The sequence below is a fragment of the Macrotis lagotis genome, chromosome 4, assembly GCF_037893015.1.
Source record: "Macrotis lagotis isolate mMagLag1 chromosome 4, bilby.v1.9.chrom.fasta, whole genome shotgun sequence".
NCBI classification, from domain to species: domain Eukaryota; kingdom Metazoa; phylum Chordata; class Mammalia; order Peramelemorphia; family Peramelidae; genus Macrotis; species Macrotis lagotis.
Genome location: NC_133661.1, coordinates 222671131 through 222695748, shown reverse-complemented (window position 1 = coordinate 222695748; position 24618 = coordinate 222671131). Strand labels below are relative to the sequence as shown.

General features: G+C 37.9%; 1 protein-coding gene across 2 annotated transcripts in view; it reads right to left on the bottom strand.

Annotated features, from left to right (window-relative positions):
• RIN3 (Ras and Rab interactor 3) overlaps positions 1-24618 on the bottom strand; it is a 146268-nt gene that overhangs the window by 100351 nt on the left and 21299 nt on the right. For both annotated transcript variants that reach the window (XM_074235435.1, XM_074235434.1), the window contains exon 2: positions 744-957. In XM_074235435.1, coding sequence (XP_074091536.1) covers positions 744-957 — 214 coding nt within the window. The remainder of the gene's footprint in view (positions 1-743; positions 958-24618) is intronic.

Genomic DNA, 24618 nt, shown 5'->3' with positions numbered 1-24618 from the left:
ACCTTCAGCACAACTCCTCCAGGAGATTGTTCCTTGACAGTGTCTCTCTTTCTACTCTTCTCTGCCTTTTCCTTCGCCCTCTTCCTCTCTTTCTCTCTTTATTTTTAGTTCTGTATTTCCACCCATAAAACCTATTCAGGCCGATGATAATATTTTTTCTGTGTTTTTTTGTTGCTATAATTTTACCTTTGTTCATTTTCTATTTTGTAGATTTCATTTTCTGCCCTCTTTGTTGAGTTCAGGTTATGAAAGTATCATTAATTTTCTTATTCTTTTCAAACCAGCTGATATGGTTTTTCATTAGCATAGTCTTAGTTTCCAAATTATCAGTCTCTTTAACTTTGACTCCTCCTCCTCCTTCTTCTCCTTTCCTTCTTTTTTCTTCTTCTTCTTGTTCTTTTCTTCTTTCTTCTCTCCTCTTCCTCCTCCTCCTTTCTTTCTCTTCTTCCTTCTCATCCTCTTCCTCCCCCTTCTGACTCCAGGGTCTATTCTCTATCCATTGTGCCACCTTGCTGCCCCAGAGATATTTCAAACTATCTCCTCAAGTTATCATTCTACATTCCTCCTCCCTTTTGCTGCCAAACTCCCAGACAGTGTTGACAATTCTCACTGCCCTCATTTTCTCACCGCTCATTTCCCATCTGGGTCAATACTCTTTGGGCAGTGCTCCAGTGTGTCAATGTCCTTGCCTAAATGTGGTGACTGGAACTGAACACAGATGATATATATCAAACCCAACTCACCCCAGTTGTTTCCCCTTGCAGGATCTGAGCTGCCTTCTCCTGGTCCATGTCCAGTTGCAGCCAGACTGGACAAGTGGCGATGAGCTTCTCAAGAACACTAATTCCCCTGGGAAGGTGACTCCTCAGGGCAGCTGGCCAAAGGGGCTCAGTGTCTTCTTTCTCTTCCTCATCTGTTTTCTCTTCTTTCTCTCCTGGTCCAATATCTGGAATAGGACTGAAGGGACAAAATAAAGTGATCATTATATAGGCAGACATCCAGAAGGGGAACAGATGATTAATTTTTTAACAATTACAAAAATCATTCCCGAGTTCTCAATGTTTCCTGAAGCAGTGATTATCTTTAATTCCTAAGTTGTCTAGCAAAATTCACTGTTTCATTTTTATCTTTGTATACTCAACACAAGCAACATAATGTCATGGCTAGAAACCTGGCTTTGGAGCCAAGAAGACAGATCAAATCCTTCCTCTACAGGAGAACACCTGATAAATATCTAACAACTCTTTTTTGTTTGTTTGTTTGTTTTTTTTTGGGGGGGGAGGGAGGAAAGTATGAATGATATGCTTTTAAGATTAATCTGTATTATCTACATTTTCTGCATCACTTTCTTAAGTCTGGGAAGTCTTTTAGACAAATACCCTTAGACAAAGTGATGTGTAACCACAACTCTTTGCATGCTATTTGGGAAACTTGAGGAGATGGTGAAGTCAAGCAAAATTTGTTTATTTGAAATATCTCTGTGGCAGCAAGGTGGCAGAATGGATAGAGAACAGATCCTGGTGTCAGAAGGGGAAGGAGGAGGATGAGAAGGAAGAAGAGAAAGAAAGAAAGAGGAGGAAGAGGAGAGAAGAAAGAAGAAAAAAGCAAGAACAAGAAGGTCAATCAAGTATAGGATTTTATATTTATTGCTATAACCTTATCCTCTTAGATCCAGTCCAATTCCCTACTCTGTCAAAACCCCCCTGAAATCTGACCCTGCCATCTAGGATATTAAGGAAAATAAGAACAAGAAGAAAGAAGAAGAAAAAGAAAAAGAAAGAAGAAAGGAGGAAGAAGGAGGAGGAAGAGGAAAAAGAAGTAGGAAGAGAGGGAGAGGAGAGGGTAGAAGGGGAAAAGAGGGAGGGGAAGGAGGGGAGGAGGAGAAAGAGAAAACTGCGATTTAGGGAGATATGATCCATGTCATAGCTTCAGAATTCTTCTGTTCCTTGTAGAATAAAATAAAAGCTCACTGAGGTCAGGGACCATATCTCATCTAAACTTTCCACCTCCCCCAGTGGCTAGCATAGTTTCCACTTCACTTGCAAGGAATATATAAGTCAGTGTTTATTATTTGCTGAATGGGCGACAACATCTGAACATTGATATATCTGCCTCATGCTGAGAACAGATAAGTAGTGTTACAGCTAACTAAAAAGTAATATCTTCCTAGAGTCTGTATTTCCTTGTTTGGATTCTCTGATGGATGAAACAATAAACCAGGTGCTTATAAACCAGCACTCTACAAATAGAGGTGAAAAGTAGAAAAAGGAAAATCCTAGACAATGTGAGTTGTTAGTCACAGTCCTAGAAACTTGCCACTTTTCACCCTTCTCTCCTTCTCCTCACTGAATCCTAAAACCATAAAATGATAGTGTCATAAATGATCTAGGACATAGAATATATCTAGATGTCATAGTGAATAAAGTGCTGATCCAAGAGTCATGAAAACTGGAGTTCAAATCTAACCTTAGAAATTTACTACATGTGTGACTCTGACAAATCACTTCAACTCAGCCTCAGTTTCTTTATCTCTGATAATAGCACCTGCCTCCTACAGTTTTTGTGAGAATCAAATGAAATAATATTTTGAAGCACTATGCAAACTGAAAACACTACACAAATTATCATCATTATTACTGATATTAGAGAACAAGACCATAGGATGTTAGAAGACAAAAGACCTGGAAGGAACTTGAGAACACAATGTTAAGAATTGAAAGGATCCTTATAGAATGACTATTCTATCCCAGTCATTTTACAATAAATAGCTCACATTTATTTTTTATTTACAAGGTATTTAGATTATTACCTTTATTTTGTCAATGGGGCATCTGAGTCTCAGAGAATAGCTGGGACAAATTTTGTGCAGAATTTTCAGAACAATAAGTCAGGATTTGCAGGATCCTTTGGACAATCAGCAAATAAATATGTAGTTAAGCTACTACTATGTGGCAAGAGGGATGGTTAGGTGGTGCGGTGGATGGAGCACTGGGCCTAGGGTTGGAAAAATCTGAGTTAAAATCTGACCTCATGCACTTACTATGTGACCCTTGGCAAGTCACATAATTTCTGTGTGCCTCAATTCCTCATCTGTAAAATGGGAACATACTAGAGAAGGAAATGTCAAATTGTTCCAGTATCTTTGCCAAGAAAACCCTTCCATTAGGTCAAGAAGAGTCAGAAATGACTGAACAACTGAACAACAGTAACAAATGGGCCAAGTTGTGCTAAGTAATTAAGATATAAAGAAAGACCAAAGCCAGGTCTTGCTCTCACTGGCACTTTAGACAAATAAGAAGTTAGAACATGGTAGTCTATTATTATTATTATTATTATTATTATTATTTTATTATTTACCATTATCTTGATTTCTCAAAATATTCCTCTTTTCTCTCTCATCTCCCCTCAGAAAGGGGGATCAACTATAATTGTTGTTATTCTGTGGATGTTTGCCATGTCTGACTCTTCATGACCCCATGAACATAGGGACACAGATGTGGAATTTTGGGGCAAAAGCACTGGAGTGGTTTGCAGTTTCCTTTTTCAGTGTGTTTCTATTTTGTAGATGAGGAACTGAGGCAAATAGGGGTTAAATGACTTGTCCAGATTCATACAGCTAGTAAGTATCTGAGCTTGGGTTAGAACTCAAATTTTCCCAGCTCCTGATCCACTGGCTAAGATTATTCTGTAATAAATAGCTCTGAGTCCTATTAATTAATCCCTATCTTGTTGAATGGTGTTTTAGCTAGATTACCTTTGATTCTAGAAACAACTGTAGGATTTTGAAGATAAGGAAAATTACTTGTATATAGTCATACAGTAAGGACTTGTCAGAGTTGAAATCCAAATTTCTGAATCTTTTCCCACTATGCCACCTTACTAATTACAACAGCCTCCTCTGAGAAGCTAGTTTAGTCATTGTATTAACATTGTTTTGTACACAAGTAGCTTCCTTACTTCCTTAGAAACTTAAAAACAAGTGCTCCCATCCAGGAAAGACTTGATGTTTATCTTGTTCCAGCTTGGCCCCAGGGATACTCACTCCCCCACAGGGCATGGGGGCCATTGCCCAGCAGCCTGGGATTAACCTGTAGTTCTATGCCCTTGGAACTGAAACTGTTCCAAGTGACCTGATCTCAAAGGTTTTTTTGCCCAGGCTACTTTACCAGGACCAAGAGTACATTTTCTTTTATAACAAAAGAAATAAGAGTCAGTGAATAGGATTCCACTCTTATTCCAAATGTACCTTCAGTTCTCTGAAGAGACTAGGGGAGGGAATAGCAGTGGAAATAGTGTTGACTAATGGAAAAAAACACTAGGTTGGGAGTCAGAAGACTTAGGTTCTAGTTCTGCTGTTTTCCTGTCTATATGACCTTGAGAAAAACACTTTCCTTTTGGGGGCCTCTTAAATTCTCCTCTATAAAAAAAATAGTGGTTGAACTAGTGCTGGATCTGATATCACTGTAATTTTACTAAGCCTGCCTAGGGAATGCTGTCACAGGTTTTCTCATCTGGTTCAACAGGGGGTGGTAACTTTTCTCATCTGCTTGGGCCAATGGAAAGATGATACTAATATGCTAACAAAGTGTGGCATAACCTATCATCCAAGCTGACCACAGAGACACATGCTTGATGTGTGGGAACCACATAGGCATATCTGAATCTCAAACTCCACAGGAGACCAGAAATAAATGGAAAGGCAGGAACCAGGCTGAGCTGATATGGTTGTTTATAACTAAGGGTCTTCAATACATTTCCTAAGAAGTGACCTTAGTTTCTCCTAAGAAATGACTGCTTTTCTCTATGGGCACGGCAAGGTTATTTATGGATGTTGACCTTGGATGATTAGAAAACACTTTTCATATTTTGTTAAGCTCATTTGGTCCTTACAACAAACCCATAAGGTAGGCAGGTCAAGTACTAGAAGACTCATTTTGTAGAGGAGAAAACCAAAACTCAGAATAGTTAAGTGACTTGTGAGATCAGAAGAATAGTAGTAACATTAGTTATGAAACATATCCATTACAAGAGGTAAAGGATTTAGGGTGCAAAACAAAACATACCTATCCACATACATATAAACATTTTATATATAATGCACACACATATATATGTGTGTGTGTGCTTATACAGAGACACACGTGCATATATATATATATATTGATATATTGATATATATATATTGATATTGATATAAGAGAGAGAGAGAGAGAGAGAGAGAGAGAAAGAACCACCTAGCTATTGGGGGAATTTGTTTTGCTTAATTATTACAAGAAATTTGCTTCCTTCCCCCTCCACCAAGGTTTTTTGGGGTTGTTTTGTTTTAGGTTTTTGCAAGGCAAACGGGGTTAAGTTGCTTGCCCAAGGCCACACAGCTAGGTAATTATTAAGTGTCTGAGACCGGATTTGAACCCAGGTACTCCTGACTCCAGGGCCGGTGCTTTATCCACTACACCTCCTAGCCGTTTTAAAATTTTTTGTTTCTGTTTTATGTGGACAATGGGATTAAGTGATTTGCCCAAGGTCACATAGTCTCTCTTTTTTTTTTTAAATAAAGATGTAGGATGAGCTACAGCTGTGAAATGTTGTATGCATCATTAGTTTTACTTGACTTTTTTTGTTACAAGAGACCTCTTGAGAAGTGGGAGTCATCTGTAAATGTGTTTGCAGTAAAAGCAAAACTCATCAATAAAACTGAAAGTATAAAAAGAAATAGTTTTGACCTCACAGAGTGGTGAAAAGGGTTTTAGGGAATACTCAGGGATCCCCAGGCCAAACTTTGAGAACTTCTGAGGTAGGGTTCTCATTTTATGTGACTCTTGATTATGCATTCTCTACTCTTCTCTAGATCTATCTAATCAATGTGCTTGAGACCCTTATATAAATGGTCATGAACTTTACAAAAAGCTGTCTTCTATCTAACTTTAGTCTCAAACCATGACTGATCTCATTTTCTAGTCATCTGTGGCCATAGTGACTATTTTTATCGATGAGTCATTGTTGGGAATATGTCTATCCCTGCTAACAACATATAGGCTTCCATTGCTCCCTGGAGGTATGTATGTATGTTCATTCTCCCGAAATTATGGCGTTCCATTATTCATAGCCCTATAGTTTTATCATAATTGCTGTCATTTCCTTTAGATGGTGAACTCCTGTTTAGAGAAGGCATCATGACCCAGAATACTAGAGGAACTTGAGAAAATCTATGGTTCTTCAGAACAGATTGACCTAGCTACTCACTTGGGAAAAAATAAGTCTATCAAAAATGCATTTTTTCCCCACATTATGAAACATAATTAGATTAATGGAACATCAAGTTACCACCCTGTGAACTTTAAAATGATCTAAAAATGTGATTATCACTAGACAGGAAATTCCTAAAAGGTAGATGACATCTCATCTCAGTTATATTTTCAACTTTTCCTTAAAAAAAAATTATTGAATGAATAAATGAATAAAATCCACAACTTCCCTTTCTGTTTAAACTCTAATCTCAGCTATCACAAAGGTTTTCTGAGTACACACTGGCAACTTTCATTAGTAGTGGCAACTTTGTTAATGAGCAGCCTGCCTGCCATAAAATAATGAGCCTCCTCTCACAGAGGCTGCCCTGGAAACAATACTAGTTTCAGGACAATTTTCCCTTCCGCTCACAAGTAATGAAACAATTGTCTCATGAAGGCAGTATAACTCTGTGAGGTTTGTAGAATTAGGCTAGAGTCAAGGGAAAGGAAGGTTGATCCCGAACCACTTCATTATGGAAAGTGACTCAAAAATCCTACCTCTGGGCCTCCAGGTGTAGACTCTGATACTTTCCCATATTTGGGGGATTTGTCCATGGAGGGTTTTCTAATCGCCCTCAGAAGGAATGATCAGATTGTCATCTTCCACTGTTAAAATATAGAGTGGTGGTACCCATTTCCCAGGTCTCTTATTAAACTTTATGAGAACAGAGGAAAGTCTAGCTTTCTGAGTGGGATGGGAACTTGGGAGAGGCTGATGTATGGAAAGAGTGAAATGATCTGCCGTCTTGGGAGTGACAGGACCAAGACCAGTAGCTCAATCTGTTTCAAAGGAAAGAGAGGCAGTAGTCCAACTATAAAAGGATCCACAAAAATCATCCTCTGGGTTACCAATATTAAAACTCCAGGAAACCAATTCAGAAAAGCCAGAAGAAGTGTACCCTAATGAGATCTTGAGTTAGGGAACTACTGTTATGAATGTCAGTTAGTAAATAAGAACAGAATTCCAGGGATACAGGAGAAAAGGTTGAGAGCAAAGGAAGAAGATGCTCCCTCCAGTCATCTCCTACTCCGATCAGTGCCACAAACAGCCTTCTCTGACTTCATTCTCTCCTTGTCCAATTATAATAATTTTGCTATTGTGAATGGGGAAATAATAAGGCTGAAAAAAAATTGTTGCTCAGTTGTTTCAACTGTGTCTGACTCTTGGTGACCTCATTTGGGATTTTCTTGGTAAAGATACTGGAGTGATTTCCTATTTCCTTCTCCAGCTCATTTTACAGATGAGGCAAACAGGGTTTAAGTGATTTGTTCAGAGTCAAACGGTTAATAAATGTCTGAGGGGGTCACAAAGACTGAAATGACTAAATTATTATATGTGTTCACAACCTTGGAGGCATCCTCAATCTTCTATCGTCAATCAGTTGCCAAATCTTGTTGATTTTACCTCTTCAACATCTCTCCTATCTGATTCTTTCAGATCCTTATTATCACTTAGTGGGTAGTTAGATTACACAGAGGATAGAGCACTGGCTTTGGAGTCAAGAGGACAGGAGTTTGAATTCAGCCTCAGACACTTACTAGTGTGTGACCTTGGGCAAGTCACTTAACTCCAGCTGCCTTGATTTCAGGGTCATTCCCAATGGACCTGGGCCACTGGACCCAGATAGCTCTGGAGGAAAAAGTAAGGTTGGTGACTTAGCACATCCTCTCCCCCCTCACTCAAATCCATTTTATGTGCTTTGTCATGGCATTGCCTCCCTGATGGTGTGGTCTTCTTCAAAATGAAGGATAAAATACCATCATCACTTACTGGACTATTACGCTAGCCTCCCAGCATCCAATCCCTTTTTCAATCCATCCTCTACACAGCTGCTTAAATTAATGTAACTCAAACACAGGTTTGAACATCAACCCCCAGCTCAGGGAGTATCCTTGTCTCTCTAGTTGCTATTACGATAAGATGTAAGCTCTTTTTTACAGTATTTCAAGTTTTTCATGATTCAGTTTCAACCTGTTTTTCCAACACTGACCTACTTGTTGATTCTGGTACACACACAATGTCCCTCTCCCACCTATGTGCTGGTAAAACTCAATCTCCTCACATCTGTCTCTTGGAGCCCCTTCTAAGCACCTTTCAAAAGTTAACAGTCTGCTCAAGAGCCACATCCTATAAGAAATGCTGCCTGAAAGGGCAGCTAGGTGGTGCAGTGGGTAAAGCACCGACCCTGGAGTCAGGAGTACCTGGGTTCAAATCCGGTCTCAGACACTTAATAATTACCTAGCTGTGTGGCCTTGGGCAAGCCACTTAACCCCATTTGCCTTGCAAAAAAACTAAAAAAAAAATCTTGCCTGATTCTCCCTGCCACAAAATTACTTTGTAATTAACCTTTATGTGTTTTAAATATATGAAATTGTACACCTATTGTCTTAATCCAGGAAAATGCAAACTCCTTGAGAGCAGGAATTGTTTAGGGTTTTGTTTTCAGACTTAGAACATAGAGGATGCTTAAAAAATACATCCTGGATTAAAATTAATGGTTTTATTTGGTTTTCACTAAGTGCCACAAAAATTCAGTTCTCATTCAAGTACCTGTGTTCTGGTTTGTTCTTTGGGCATGTCTGATTTTGTGACTCTGTGGCCCATGCTGTCCATGGAGTTTTCTTGGCAAGGACACTGGAAATAATTTGTCATTTCCCTTTCTAGTGGATAACAGAGGTAAGCATAGAGGAAACAAAGGTTAATTATTAAGTATCTAAGGCTGGATTTGAACCCAGATCTCTTTATCTGGCCAATGCTTTAACTATTGGGTCATATAGATGCCTCCTTGCTTTACTCTACTACTCTACTAGTTAAAATGTTCTTATCCTAAATGCTAGCTCCTCCAGGATCCTTCCTGGTTGTAATGATACTTTGTCTTAGTAAAATTCAACACATAATCTATCATGTGCTTGCTTTGTTCATAGCATGATTAAAATGAAATGAAAATTGAAAAAGAAAGAAAGAAAATAGTCTTTTGCCCTCAGGAAGCTTATATTCTGAACTTCCACAGTACTTGAAGTCATAGACTCACTGAATATTAGAATTGGACCTATTGTCTTCTAATAACAAATTCCATTGTATCAGCATGGGGGTGCCAACTTTCTGAAAGGGAAAAGATTCACTTTCCCTTTGAGGAGGCTGTTAGAATAACTGATAAGGCACACCTTTTGGCAGAATATCTGATATCCAGCTCCTCCACCCTATCCTGAGTTGCTCCTCAACTCCCATGGTAAATTGGGGGCCTGCTGCCTTCTTTGACTGGACAAGTCTGAGGTGGCTTTTTAGATCCTGCCTTCTGTTAGTCAAGCAGTATTAAAAAACCCCAATTCCAAGATTCTATCTGGAGAACTATAGTCTTCTAGTGCACACCTGTGTAATCAGTAAACTTAGAGACATCATTAAATGCACATATTAACCTAATTCCTTCTTAAGGCCAACTCTGGAAGTTAATGTTTGTCACTTATTAGGACAAATTCCGAAGGTTGACACATATTTAATTTAATTATTATTTTTAAGACCAAACTCATTAAGGTCCTTCCTCAGAAGGTCCCTTAAGAGATTCTTTCCATGGACAGTTAGGTGGCACAGTGGAGAGAATTCAGGACCTGGAGTTCAAATGAGGTGTCAGAAAGTTACTAACTTTGTGACCCTGGGCCAGTCACTTAACCTGTTTGCCTTAGTTCCCTCATCTGTAAAATTAGCTGGAGAAGGAAATAACAAACCCCTCTAGTTTCTTTGCCAAGAAACACCATTTGGGGTCAAAAAGAGTCAGACATAATGGAAAAACAACAAATACTTTAGTTCAAAGTGTGCTATGGACACCTTTGGAAGTCTACTAAAACCTATGGGTTCCTTCCCAGAATAAATTAAAATATATATATATAATGTTTGTCCTTCATTTCAAAGGGGACCATGACATCAGGAAGATGATGCCATGGCATGAATTAGATTTGAGTGAGGGGTGCTGTGCTAAGTCACCAACCTCACTTTCTCCTTCAGAGACATCTGGGTTCAGTGGCCAGATATGAAACAGGATGACTGGAGATGGCCCTGGATGCGAAGCCATCAGGGTTAAGAGAATTGCCTAAGGTCACACAGCTAGGAAGTGGCAAGCTCTGATATTGGATTTCAACTCCTGTACTCCTGAATCCAAGGCTAGTGATCTATCTGCTGTGCCACCTCACTAAATATTATATAAATAAATAATCATTTACATATAAATATATAAATAAATAATGTATATAATATTATATAAATAATAGAATTATAAATATTATATGTAATATATAAAATATAAAATAAATATAATTATAAATATAAACATAATAATAAAAATACATAAAATAATATCCATTGAATTAAAAAGTAAACCAATTCTATTGAAATACATTTAACAAATTATTTTACAAACCAAATTCTTGGACTCCTAGGGTAGACTCCTGATCTAGTCTCATTCCCTCATTTTAATAGATAAGAATGCCATGAAATGTAGGAAAGTTCACATCCAGGCAAAACCTGGATCAGAGATCAATACTCTCCACCACACCACATTTGTTCTAGTCAGTCCCACAGTTTAATTCTTTTTTTTTTTTAGTTTTTTTTTTTTGCAAGGCAAATGGGGTTAAGTGGCTTGCCCAAAGGCCACACAGCTAGGTAATTATTAAGTGTATGAGGTCAGATTTGAACTCAGGTCCCCCTGACTCCAGGGCCAGTGCTCTATCCACTGTACCACCTAGCCACCCCCACAGTTTAATTCTAATGTTGGACCAGTCCTGTGATTTCACTGGTGGAAAGAGAACTACAAGTGAGGAAACTTCGTCAATAAAGAGTTATATAGCTATGCAGTTAATATTCTTAGAGCTGAGGCACAGAGAGATTAAGTGACTTGCCAAGGGTCAGATAATCAGTACATACAAAGGTCCTCAGATCATGAACTCAAATATTCCAAATTCAGAGGTCAGATCCTCATTTACTATGCTAAGCTGTCTTCTATTATTTCTTATTATCCCCTCCAGCTATAGTTATCCCTTTCCCAATGAGATTTAAGAAATTAAATGGGAGTTTGGGGGAGTTTTGTGGAAGTCAAAGAAACAGAAGGTCTATGACCAAATGTTTAACCCAAATTTTAAATAATAAGTACTATAAACACCTTATAAAAGAAAAAGAAAAAATTCAGACATCTCTGGTACAAAGGGTGGGCTAGAAATTTTTTTTTGCAGATTTTCCAGATTGCAGGGGCACTGTGTCCCTAATGTGGTATAATGGAAGGAATAATTGTAGATTGAAAGGACTTGGGACTCTTCAGTATGTACCCCACCAGACTATACAGGCTATTCCAAAAGTCTTAGTGCTGTTTTAATTTTCTAATTTCTTAATATGCTAAGATTTTAGGCCCTAAAGTAGGTCAATATAGCAAGAACTCAAAAAAATGTTTACTGATTGATTGAGATCAGGGGAGAAGAGAAGGGCATGGAAAGGAAGACAGCCAGGAAGGAAAATTAGTGGGACAAAGGACAGCCATATGAAGAAATAAACTTCCCTACAGAAACAATGTTATAAAGGGTGATTAAATTCTTAGGCCAGTTTGCAAAAGCCTTTTACTTACCATGTGGCTGAGCTGTAGAAAGACTATAATTTTTCCCTTTTCCTATGGAAAAAAGTCTTATGAATTCCAATGGGAAACTTAAAGAATTTGTCCTATCCCTCCCCTAACTGCTTTCTACTTCTCCCTCCCACCCCAAATGAACATTGAGAAGACATTCCTTCCCTCTCTCCACCATTCCAATAGCAGTCATTAAAACAGAGTCTGGTCTCCTGCTTTGCAGGTTCAGAAACTTGATTTGATTAGTTTGCTCAAAGGTGGTTAGGATGACAAGACACTGACCAGTGACAGTTTAGCCAGAATCAACTCCTTGTTGGCATGTTTGGAACTCCTCAGTTATAAAAGCATTTTCAAATTTCATTTTATCCTCACAAAATTCCATCAGGGAAAAAAAAGGAAGGTATCCATATTTTAGATGAGAAAACTGAGGCATATCCAAGACTACAAAGTTGGCAGGACGGGGAACAGAAAAACGGTCTTCAGATGCCAAATCCAATAGTCTTTCCAGGTGCCATACACTTAAATTGCTAAAGGTTAAACACCTGGCAAGATAACTGTATCTATGAGGCAAGAGGTTATTTGCTAAGGACACTCCCCCTTAATAAAAATATTCATTCAAGAAATCAAAACAAATCCAAAGTCTGCTTGCTGAACAGAGAATTGAACAACAAGGAATTGTATAGTTTAAAATTTTTCCATCTCATTTTTATGGACACCTTTTATTTTTATAACTTGGCAACTTTCAAATATATCACTCTGTTCTCCCTTACCCAGCAAGCTGTCCCTTGTAATAAAAATGTTAAAGGAAAGAAAAAAAGCAATTTAGTAAAATTAATATAACTGTGTCTAACAGTTTATGTGACATTCCATATCTGCAGCCCCTCCCCCAACCCTCACCCCTTACACTGTAATAAAGAGAGGAAGATGCATTTTCTCCAGAGTTGCCTATTTTTAAGATTGTTTCAATCAATTGGTTTTATTAAGCACCTACAATGTGGCAGACTCTGTGTCAGCTCCTAGGGATGCAAAGGGAAAAGACTGTCCCTGCCCTCAACAGCTATGTACAAATGATCTATATACTAGATAAATTAGAGATAATCCAAAGAGAGAAGAATGTAGTATTAGAGGAGATGGGGAAAGACTTCTTGCAGAAAGTAGATCTGTAGCTGAGACTTGGAGTTGGAGAGAAAAAAGGAGAGAGCTCCAGGTGTGGAGGAGAGCAAATGAAGATGCCCACAGTTGGGTGATGGAACATCTAGTTGGAGAAATAGAAAGGAGGATGATGTCTCTGGATTGCTGAGTGAATGTATTCAGGATGGTAAAGTCTAAGAAGACTGGGAAGGTGGGAAGGGGCTCAATTATGAAGTGTCTTAAAAGCCAGTGGATTTTATAATTGATCCTGGAGACAATCAGGAGCTTATAGACTTATAATCACAAGGAAGTTCAGAGATCATTTTGGTCAATACTCCAGTTCAGAGGTAGTGCTCTTTACACCATACCTTAGAGAAGGGGTCTTAAAGACTGATACCCTTTCCCTCTACTAGATAATGATATTGATTACTAAATAATGTGTAGTTGTTTATCTATGTCTATGAGCAAGAGATTATTTGCCAAGGACACTCTCTCTTAATGAGAATATTCATTCAAGAAACCATAACACAAATCAGAAGTCCAATGCCAAATGACTTGATTCTAGAGTCTTTCCTTTTCCTCAAATATATGTTGATCATTCACTACCACATCTCCTTACAATCTATATATATAGAAGCCTTGGGATTGTGCTTTGATTACATCAAGCTTTCCCAACTTTCTGAAGTCACAATATCTCTACTGCAGAGTTCTAATAACACCTTGATTAGTTCTTATCAACCCACTCTCCTTATTTTACTATCATTTTCTCACCCCTTGCATACAATAAAAAGTGGAAGTCGCATTTTCTGTACATTCTAGTCTTCTTACCTTGTTTCCTCATCTGTAAACAGGATATGACAATATCTGTAATGCCAATTTGTAAGAACAAAATTGTAAGAACCAAATCAGATAATACATGTAAAGGATTTTGCAGAGTCTAAATAAAGCTCTATGTAAAAGTTAGTAGAATTATAATGTCATAGTTTTAGGACTGGAAGGGACCTGAGAGATTATTTAATGTAATCCCTTATTTTATAGATGAGGAACAGAGGCCTTTAGGAGATATGGGTCCCATCACTTAGCACTTGAATAATCTTGACCATGGATTTCCTCTTTTCTGAAATGAGGAGGCTGGACTATGATCCCCACAACTCTAAATCTAAATTTTATGGCTCAATTTCCCTAGGAAGAAAACTTATCATGGTTTCACCTGATCTATGTCTATTAGAATTCAAGTTAAGTCCAATGTTCCCATGACTGAGATCTTTTAAGATGTCATTCAGGATAAGCTCCATCTCTAGGAAAGTTTTTGGAGTCACAGGGGTAAAGAGACCATATTAAATACATAACATTTTAGCAGCTCAAAAGAAAGTTTTGATCTCTTGGGACCAAAACCCTGGCATCTTTCTCTAAGACAAACCTAGGGGTATCCTTGAGTATTTCAATCAGGTCTAATGATCCCTATTCAAGTGGGTCCTAGACAACAAGATAAGCAGAAAGAGTTTCAATCTTTGGATTATACTTAGCCCTCCAAAGACCTAGGACCTTGGAAATAGTTTATTCTGTTGTGACTCTGAGCTACCTACTTTCAGAGGACACATAGCACCAATTTCATATTGAGATTCCAACTTCTGGGTTGTTTCTATTTTTATATGAGCATCAAAGTCCTGGGTTGGGTCACCAAGGGTATTTCTTATATCTAGACCCATGCCAAAGCAGTTAGGTGAAACAGTGGATAGAGCAATCAAGAAGACTCATTTTCAAATTTGGCCAAAGATGCTTATTAGCTGTGTTACCCTGAGCAAGTCACGGCAAATCACTCTAGTATCTCTTCCAAGAAATCCCCATTTGAAATCATGAAGAGTTGGACATGACTCAAACAGACTCAATAACAACAAAATGCCAGGCTGTTTGACTATTATGTTCTCTGGTTATAGTGGGAGTCAGCTCCCAAGATGGAATTGATTCTAAAAAGACATATAGTGCAACAAACATGCATTAAGTCCCTATGGCAAGCTCAGTTAAAACTCAGAAGTTTTATGAAAGCTTATTTCAAATGCCATAGTCTACAAAGTCTCTCTCCCAATCTCCTGGTTAGTCAGGAGCTTCTGTCACACTTAAAACATTTTTTTTTTGTATCTTACTAATGCATTCCATAATGCTGTATGCTGTGTTTGTGTCATCTCTTACTAGACTGCAAGCTTTATGTGGGATCTACCCTGTGCTCAATCAGGGCTTAAGCACAGTGTTCTGCAAAGGATAGGAACTTTTTTCCCCTTTAATCAAGCATTTATTTTTCTCTTCATATCTCTCCATCTCCCTCTCTAACCCCAACCCCACTGTAAGAAAAAAACCTTTTGAACAAATACACAAAGTCAAGTAAAACAAATTCCCACATGGACTCAATCCGAAAACAAGTCTAATTCTTCATCTTCAGTCCATCAGGAAATATATAGCATTTAATGGTCAGGAAGTATATAGCACTTAATGAATTTTTGTTGATTAATTGATTGATAATTCAGCAATGAAAGGAGATCAAATTTTAAAAGAGAGGGTAGCCAAACACATGAGTTGTTGTATAACTTTTTTTTTCCTCCAATCCCAAATGATTTGATTCAGAGGCTTTCTCTTTCCTCTGATCATTCACCACAATATCTTCCCCACAATCCATATAGGATTACATCAAGACTTTCCAAACTTTCTGAAGTCCCAAGAACTTTACCTTCTACAGAAAAACATATGGATACTTCACCATGAATAGAAGTTTTGTTGTTATTATTCCATCTGTTTTGGTAGTGTCTGATATTTCATGACACTATTTGAGATTTTCTTGGTAAGGCTAACTAGAGTGGTTTGCCATTTCCTTCTCCAATTCATTTTACAGATGGGGAAACTGAGGCAAATAGGATTAAGTGACTTGCCCAGGGTTGCACAGCTACTAAATCTACACTAATGAATGGGTTTTGCAGAACTCTGATTCTGACACACAGGGAGCTTGGGGGTAAGGAAAGGATGGAGGGCAACAGTAATTCTGAGGATGCTTCTGAAGATGTCTACACATATCACTTTGCCCACCAATCCCACAGGGTAGATCCTCAGACTGAATAGAACAACTCAACTCAATCGGGTTGTAGTGGTCATGTATGATAAAGCAGTGCAGTGGTTGGAGAGAGTGGGAATCCCAGAAGATGTGTGATGATGATGATGATGATGATGATGGCATCTGAGGGGATGCTGTTGACCCTGGAACAGGCAAGGGTAAGGCAAGCTTGTTCTTGTAGACATGAGATCAGTGGAGGACCCAAAAGTCCACAGAAAGGCTTGCCCACCCAGCTGTCATTGCCCTGGGGTAAAGACCATGTTGTATTGTGTTACAGAACTAGGATATGTTGGAAAAGTTACATTTCAAAATCAGCTGGTTATAACTGGGAACAGATTTTCCCAGAGAAACTGTTACAAATAGTGCTTATATTTCCCAGGCTAGTTCACATACATGGAAGAGATTTACTATTAATAATACCAATCCATTAGAAAAATAGATGATATATTGGAAGTCAAGGAAATTGGGTTAAAATTTGTCTCAGATGATTAACTGGAGCAGCCAGGTGGTACAATGGATAGCATATAGGACTCTGGATTCGTAAGGGTCTGAGTTCAAATATGACCTCACTGTGTGATCCTGGGCAAGTCACTTAACCCTGTTTGCTTCAGTTCCTCATCTGTAAAAAGAGGTGGAGAAGGAAATGGCTAACAATTCCAATATCTTTGCCAGAAAATACCAAAGGAGGCCATGAAGAGTCAGATATGACTGCTTGACCATTTAACCTGTGAAAGCCTCAGTTTCCCTTTTGTGTCAAAATGAACAATTATATTACTTAACTATAATGGTATTGTGAAAAAATATTTTACATCTGCTCTTGTATTCCAAGTGCCTAAACTTTAAAATATTATTGAAATATGAATTAAAAATTATTAACCTGAAAACTGTGCTTGGGAATAGAGAGGATCACATGCTATAATGACTGAAGAATTTCCCTCCTCTTTCCTGGGACTGTGCTGAGTAGGGACAACACTTTGAAAAAGATGAAATTTATCCCCTTTTTTTGTGCTCTAGAGCCCTTTCCTGGGGCTCCTACTGGCTCACTAATTATAATAGCAATGATTAGTATGGTTAGTTAAAGGTTATCAAATGCCTTATATAGATAACATTAAAATATCATGACAATCCTTTTAGCTTATAATAAAAATAGAGGCAGCTAGGTGGCACAGTGGATAAAGCACCAGTCTTGGAGTCAGGAGTACCTGAGTTCAAATTTGACCTCAGACACTTAATAATTGCCTAGCTGTGTGTTCTTGGGCAAGTCACTTAACCCCATTGTCTAAAATAAAAATAAAAAAAAGATTATAATAAAAATAACAATAATAATAGCTAGGATTTATGTTGCACTTAAAAGTTTGCATAGCTTTTTATATATGCTAATGCTTTTTTATCTACACAACTACCCAGTAAAATAGATGCTGTTATTAGCATCATTTTACAAGTAAGAAAGCTGAGGTTCAATAAGCAACTTGTCCAGGGTTGTCCTGCTAGTAAGAAGCAAAGAGAGGATTCAAATCTAATCTAACCCCTTAACTTTACAGATGAGGAAATATGAAGCCCACAGAAGTTAAGTGATTTCTCTAGGTTACAGAGATATGACATGGCAAAGGAAAGATTTGAACTCAAGTCCTCTGACTCTAAATTCAGAACTCTAAAAAAAAAAAAGATGTAGAAGACCTAGATCAGTGAGGGTTAAAAGTAGAAACTAGCCCTTATTCAAATTTCATTTCTGTTAACATAACATACTTTTTTTTTAGGTTTTTGCAAGGCAAATGGGGTTAAGTAGCTTGCCCAAGGCCACACAGCTAGGTAATTATTAAGTGTCTGAGACCGGATTTGAACCCAGGTAGTCCTGACTCCAGGGCTGGTGCTTTATCCACTATGCCACCTAGCCGCCCCAACATAACATACTTTTACACATTTTCCTGGTCCACAGGCATTTGGTTTTTGGGATTTAGAAGTGGAAAGGATCACTAAGGTCATGTTGTCCTAACCTTTCATTTTTCACATGAGGACAGTGAGGCTCAGACTTGTTCAAGGTCACCTAGTTAGGAAGGAGCAGACTCAAGCTTTGAACCAGGTTCTCTCATCTTTCTCTTCTTTTTCCTCTTCCCCTTCTTCCCTCTTTTTTTTGCAAGGCAATGGAGTTAGGTGACTTGCCCAAGGTCACATAGCTAAGCAATTATTAAGTGTCTGAAGTCAAATTTGAACTCCAGGTCCTCCTGACTCCAGAACTGGTGCTCTATCCGCTGAGTCATCTAGCTCCTCCTCCTCCTTCTTCTTCATCTTCTTTCCCTTTTCCTTCTTTCTTTTTCTTTCAGGAGACAATTAGGTTTAAGTGACTTGTCCAGGGTCACACAACTAGTAAATACTTAAGGCTGGATTTGAATTCAGATCTTTTTGACTCTTGGCTTGGGTACTCAATCATTATTCACACTTTCTTAAGTTGAGCAAGTAGGTGATTCAGTTGCTCAACTTAAGAAAGTGTGAATAATGCATATTAAATTTTAGTGTGTCTTTATTTTTCTTCTTCTGGAAAAATGTTAAAAATTTACCTGGCACAGCCCTGATTGTACTTACAATATATAACTATGCCTTCTAAAATAACCAGGCTGGCAGAGATCTAAAGAGATAGGTCCAATCTCCAAGTCCAACTGTATCCTAACAAATAGATGGTTAGCTAGCCTATTGCCACTCCTCTAGTCATCCAGTCTAGTGTTTAATAGACTTTCAATCCTTTTATTGTATAAAATGAGGGAGATGAATGGGATCATCGTGGTTCTACATTTACATTCTAAGGTTCCTTCCAACTCTAAAGTTTTATATTCTATATTTGCACTTACGTTCTAAGTTTTCTTTCAGTTGTAACATTTTTGGGACTCCATGATGCCTATATTTCTAAAGTTTTCTTTATTTTGTCCTCCAGAATAAAATCTCTGAAATCTGAGATCCTCTGTTTGAGGCAGTTAGGCTCAGTGATTAGAATGATGGATTTAACAGTCAGGAAGACTTGAATCAAATCCATCCTCTAATGCTTACTAACTGTGTGACCTTAGGCAAGTCACTGAACTTCAATTTGCCTCAGTTTCCTCATTTATGAAATGGGGATAACAGGGTTATCATGAGGATCAAATAAAATAATAATTATAAAGCATTTAGTATAGTATGGTACATAGTAAGTGCTATTTTAATGGTGGTTATTATTATTAGGATTATTAAAATTAAACCCTTTATGACTTCTCTAACATGGGGCCACAAACTGGAAGTAGGGTAAAAGGAAAGTTATGATTTTGCTCAATAATTTTGTCTTATACAATATTTTCTATTCTGCTTTGTAAGAAATGCTCATTTTATTTGATGTTTCTTAATTTCAGAATAAATTTTTTTTTTAAAGATTGTAAGTTCCTTGGAGTCAGGGTCCATTTTACATCTGCTCTTGTATTCTAAGTGCTTAGAATGGTTTTTGTATAGAATAAATGTTTCTTGAATTGAATTGACCTACATTAAGCCAACAACAAGATTCATGTTCTCCCCAGGCTCCTGACTCAAGTTAATTAATATATTATGTACTTAAAATTTATTAATCACACCCCAAGAGTGATATCACAGGTTCTTCCTTTCCCTCTTGCCTGCCCCACTGATTCAAGTCTAATCTTTTAATTTTTTGTTTCTATGTAAGAGAAGAACCAGGTTATAAGCATAACAGTTGCCTCATGCCATAATACTTTGGGTAAGGAGGTGGTTTGGACAAGGGGAAGGGATTGGAAATAGAAATGAGGAAGAAAAGAGAAAATACATGTGGAGTGGGTGTGTGTGTATATATATGTGGGTGGGTGAGGGTAGGTAGATGTTGTGATTCAGAGTTTTTAACTTCCTCACAAATGGGGAAGCCAAATTCAAGTCACCAAAATACTCTGTTCATTGGGTTCCCTTCCCTTCCAAACACCTATAGCAACTTTATTGGGTTATATTTTTTCCCCCCAAGTAAAATAGGTCCCGATCGAATTACATTCCACTTCTGGGCTTTAAATCAAATTTCTATGACTGGTCCATGGAAAAGAACACTGAATTAGAGTTAGAAACTCAAAGTTCTAAGTCCCTCAGTTGCTACTTAGCTAATGACCTTGGGGAAAGTAATTTCTTTTCTATGAGCCTCCGGTTCTCTATCTGTAAAATGTGGATAGTCACTCCTGCCCTAACTTCACAGGGCAGAGTCAAAGAATCAAATGGATGTGAAAATTTTTTTAAAGAAGTATTGCTCTAAAAAAATAGATGCAAGTATACAATAGATACTAGAAATAAGAAATGCTAATTTTTACAAGGGAGGATTTTATTAGGGCATAGAGATGACATCATTGAAAAGTGATAGTGATGCTTAGAAAAGAGATTAGCAAAACTTTAAAAAAAAAGAAATAATGAGGGCAGCTAAGTGACACATTTGCTAGAACACTGGCCCTGGGATTAGGGGGATCTGAGTTCAAATTCAGTCTCAGACACTTGAAATTTACTAGTTATGTGACATTGGGCAAGGAAAAAAAAGAGGGGCGGCTAGGTGGTGCAGTGGATAGGACACTGGCCCTGGAGTCAGGAGTACCTGAGTTCAAATCTGGCCTCAGACACTTAATAATTTCCTAGCTGTGTGGCCTTGGGTAAGCCACTTAACCCCATTACCTTACAAAAAAAGAGAGAGAGAGAGAGAAATAATGGATCTTAGGATTGAGAATTGGAAGAATCTTTAGAGATCATCTAATTTGACCACCCTCATCTTTAAGACAATGGCTTTTGATTTCATTATTGCCTTCCAAAGCATTCAACAAGCTGATTAACAAGTTTGACCAGCATACATCTTTCATTCAATCAAGATGATGAGAAAATTGTACCCTGACCTGGACCTTGCAGGAAACTCCCCAAATCAGCCCCACCACTCCCTCCTCCCCGCTGCCCCCCCCCAGGTTCCACTGAGTCACCAATGAGTGCTCACTGGTCTGATTCTAGAACCTGTCTAGTGCTTGTGACCACATTTTCCTCTGCTTGGTGGTAAGACTGTCATGTGAGAATCAAAGACTTTACAGATAAATCCAAATATCAAACTTCATTTTGTTTTACTTATTTGTAACCTCGCCTCCCTTGATCCCCCCACCCCACCACTGCTACCCCCCTTCAAAAAGAAAAGATCCTTGGGGCAGTAGGTTCTTATGAAGTCTTTCCATGATTATAATCTCTAATAAAAACTATGGAATAGATACCTATCCTTCACACATCATGGTGGTTAGGGGCATGGAGCCTCCAAGATTTGGAAAATTGGCATAAAATTTCTTGACTCTCACCTTAAACCAGAGAAGAAGTCTGAATTTTTTTTCTCTTTCCCTTTCTTTTGCAGGATGTTTATAATACATTATTGGAAATTTGGATTTATATTATAACATGCCAAACATATTTTATTATTTCTGAGTTTCTAAACATTTTCTGTGTTGTCTATTGGTCTTTGCCTGTCATATGCAGCTTTGGCAAAACTTTTCCAAAATTCTCATTTAATTTTTTTTTTTAGGTTTTTGCAAGGCAAACAGGGTTAAGTGACTTGCCCAAGGTCACACAGCTAGGTAATTATTAAGTGTCTGAGGCTGGATTTGAACTCAGGTACTCCTGACTCCAGGGCCAGTGCTCTATCCACTGTGCCACCTAGCCACCCCCCATTTAATTTCTTATGCCTACCCAAGATATATCGAAACTGAGATGGGGAAAGTTGTGATGTGGAAGGGATAAACGTAGAATGAGTAAAGGAGTATCCTTGCTTCCTCTCCTTTCCTGCTTTCCCAAATGGTGTAACCAATGTCTGAAATGTTACCATTAGAGCATTATTTCTTTGAGTTGACTTAGATACAAAAAAGGATGCACATTCTTTTTTTTTTAGGTTTTTTTCAAGGCAGATGGGGTTAAGTGGCTTGCCCAAGGCCACACAGCTAGGTAATTATCAAGTGTCTGAAGCTGGATTTGAACTCAGGTACTCCTGACTCCTGGGCCGGTACTCTATACACTGTGCCACCTAGCTGACCCTAGGATGCACATTCTTAAGGGACAGGCAATTCTAAACTATTTCAAGTCCTTTACATCTCAGAGCTCTTACTGGGTAAATATGGACAGATTGAAGGAAGGTAAAGGAGAACACGTTTGAAGCATGTGCTATGAGAGGGAAAGCTGGTACAAGTGAAGAAGGGGAAAGTTGAGTAGCAGAGGAAGAGGAAGGTTTCAAAGGCAAACCTTCAGTTTCAATTTACAAGGGTTTGAGAATAATCAAAATAATAGCAATAGCAATAATTCAGGAGTATATAATGCTTTACATATCATATTATATATATTATCCTTTTTGTATCTTACAATAATTGTGTGAGAAATAATAAAAGTATTAGTTTTTCTCATTTTTTTCAGGTGAGAAAGCTGAGATTCAATGGGTTTAAGTGATTGGGTGGAGGTGGTGGAGAGATATAGAAGCTTCAATTATCAGGAGGATAGTCTGCTGGAAGAGGGATTAGGGTCATTTTCTCCCCAGCGGGTAGGAAGGAACAATAGATGGAAGTTAAAGAGAAGTAAGATGTATGTGTGATGTAAGGAAACACTTCTGAAAGAGGCCAGATCATAGAATATGTGGATCATACAGTATGTGGGGAGATTAATGTATAAAAAAATGTGGAAAGGGAGTGGCGAGAGCAAGTTATGGAAGTAATTAAAAGTCAAACAAGATTTTATTTTTGATCCTTAACTCATGAATTATTGCTATTATTTTTATTCTTGCTAATCTGGGGGACTAATTTGAGCCAAGATATTGGTGGTAGATGGTGAATTCAGGTCTGTGCCACTAAGGGGAAGATGTTTGCATCTTGATGGGGATTTCACTCAAAAGAGGGAGAACTGTGGGGCTTGTTCCACACCCCTTAGGAAACCTCATGTTAACCATATGACCCCCTCTCACAGGAAATGTTATGAGAAAGAGATTTAGAAGAGATGATCTCAGTCTATGAACAAGTCTGATTAAGCCAGGAAAAGGGGAAATAAAACACCAGCTATCTCATGACCAAAGTTTTCCTGGAGCCCAGTCACAACTAGACAAAGATCTAAATCAGTTAATGGCTGCTGCAGAAAAGAACAAGAAACAGAAGAATGTATCCAACATCTGTCTTGGCTGATAACTGGTATTTGAAAGTCTTGACAAGAGACCCAGAAGAGATCATGCAAAAGGGTAAAAACATCACTTCTACAAAAATCTTCATAGCAGCCCTGTTTGTGGTAGCAAAGAATTAGAAATCGAGTGAATGTCCATCATTGGGGAATGGCTGAACAAATTGTGGTATAGGTATGTTATGGAACCTATTGTTCTTTTAGAAACCAAGAGGGATGGGAATTCAGACAAGCCTGGAAAGATTTGCATGAACTGATGCCGAGCAAGATGAGCAGAACCAGAAGAAAGAACATTGTACACCCTAACAGCAACATGTGGGTGATGATCAACCTTAATGGATTTGCTCATTCCATCAGTGCAATAATCAGGGACAATTTTAGAGTACCCATGATGGAGAATACCATCTATACCCAGAGAAAGAACTGTGAAGTTTAAACAAAGACCAAAGTCTATAATCTTCAATTTTTTTAAAAAAAGTATCTTATGTACTACATAATTTTGCTATTTCTAATATTTTATTTTCTCCTCGAGGATATGATTTCTCTCCTAACACCTTCAATTTTGATCAATGTATAGCATGGAAACAATGTAAAGATTATCAGACTGTCTTCTGTGGGGAGATGGGGGAGGGACGAGTGGAGGAAAAATTGTGAAATTCAAAACCTTACAGAAAATGATAGGTAGAAACTACTATTGTATATAATTGGAAAACAAAATATTAATAAAAAGAGACCAGTAGTTAGAAGGGTCTTTAAAACATAAGAATTAATAATTGTTATTATTCAGTCATTTCACTTGTGTCTGACTGTTCATCACCCTGTATGAGGTTTTCTTGGCAAAGATATTGCAGTGGTTTACCCATTTCCTTCTCCAGCTTATTTTACAGATGAGAAAACTGAGTCAGGGTTAAGTGGCTTCCCCAGGGTCACAAAGTTAGCATTTATATGGTGCTTTTTTTTAATATTTGGTGATTTAAGGTTTACAAAGTGTCATCTTATTTGATCCTTACATTAACCCTGAATATTATTATTATCATCATTATCATTATCTATTTTATAGGTGAGTAAACTGAGGCAGAAAGAGGTTAAATGATTTTCCCAGGATCACACATTAAGTGACCAAAGTCATATTTGAACTCAGGTCTTCCTGATTCCAGGTCCAGAATTCTTAGCTACTTGATATAGAATATCACAACTAGAAAGAACAGGAGGGATAATTGAAATCTATCATTGTAGACCATTAGACTGGGAAGGGGGCAGCTAGATGGCAAAGTGGATCAAGTACTAGACCTGGATTCAGGAAAACTTATCTTCTTAAATTCAA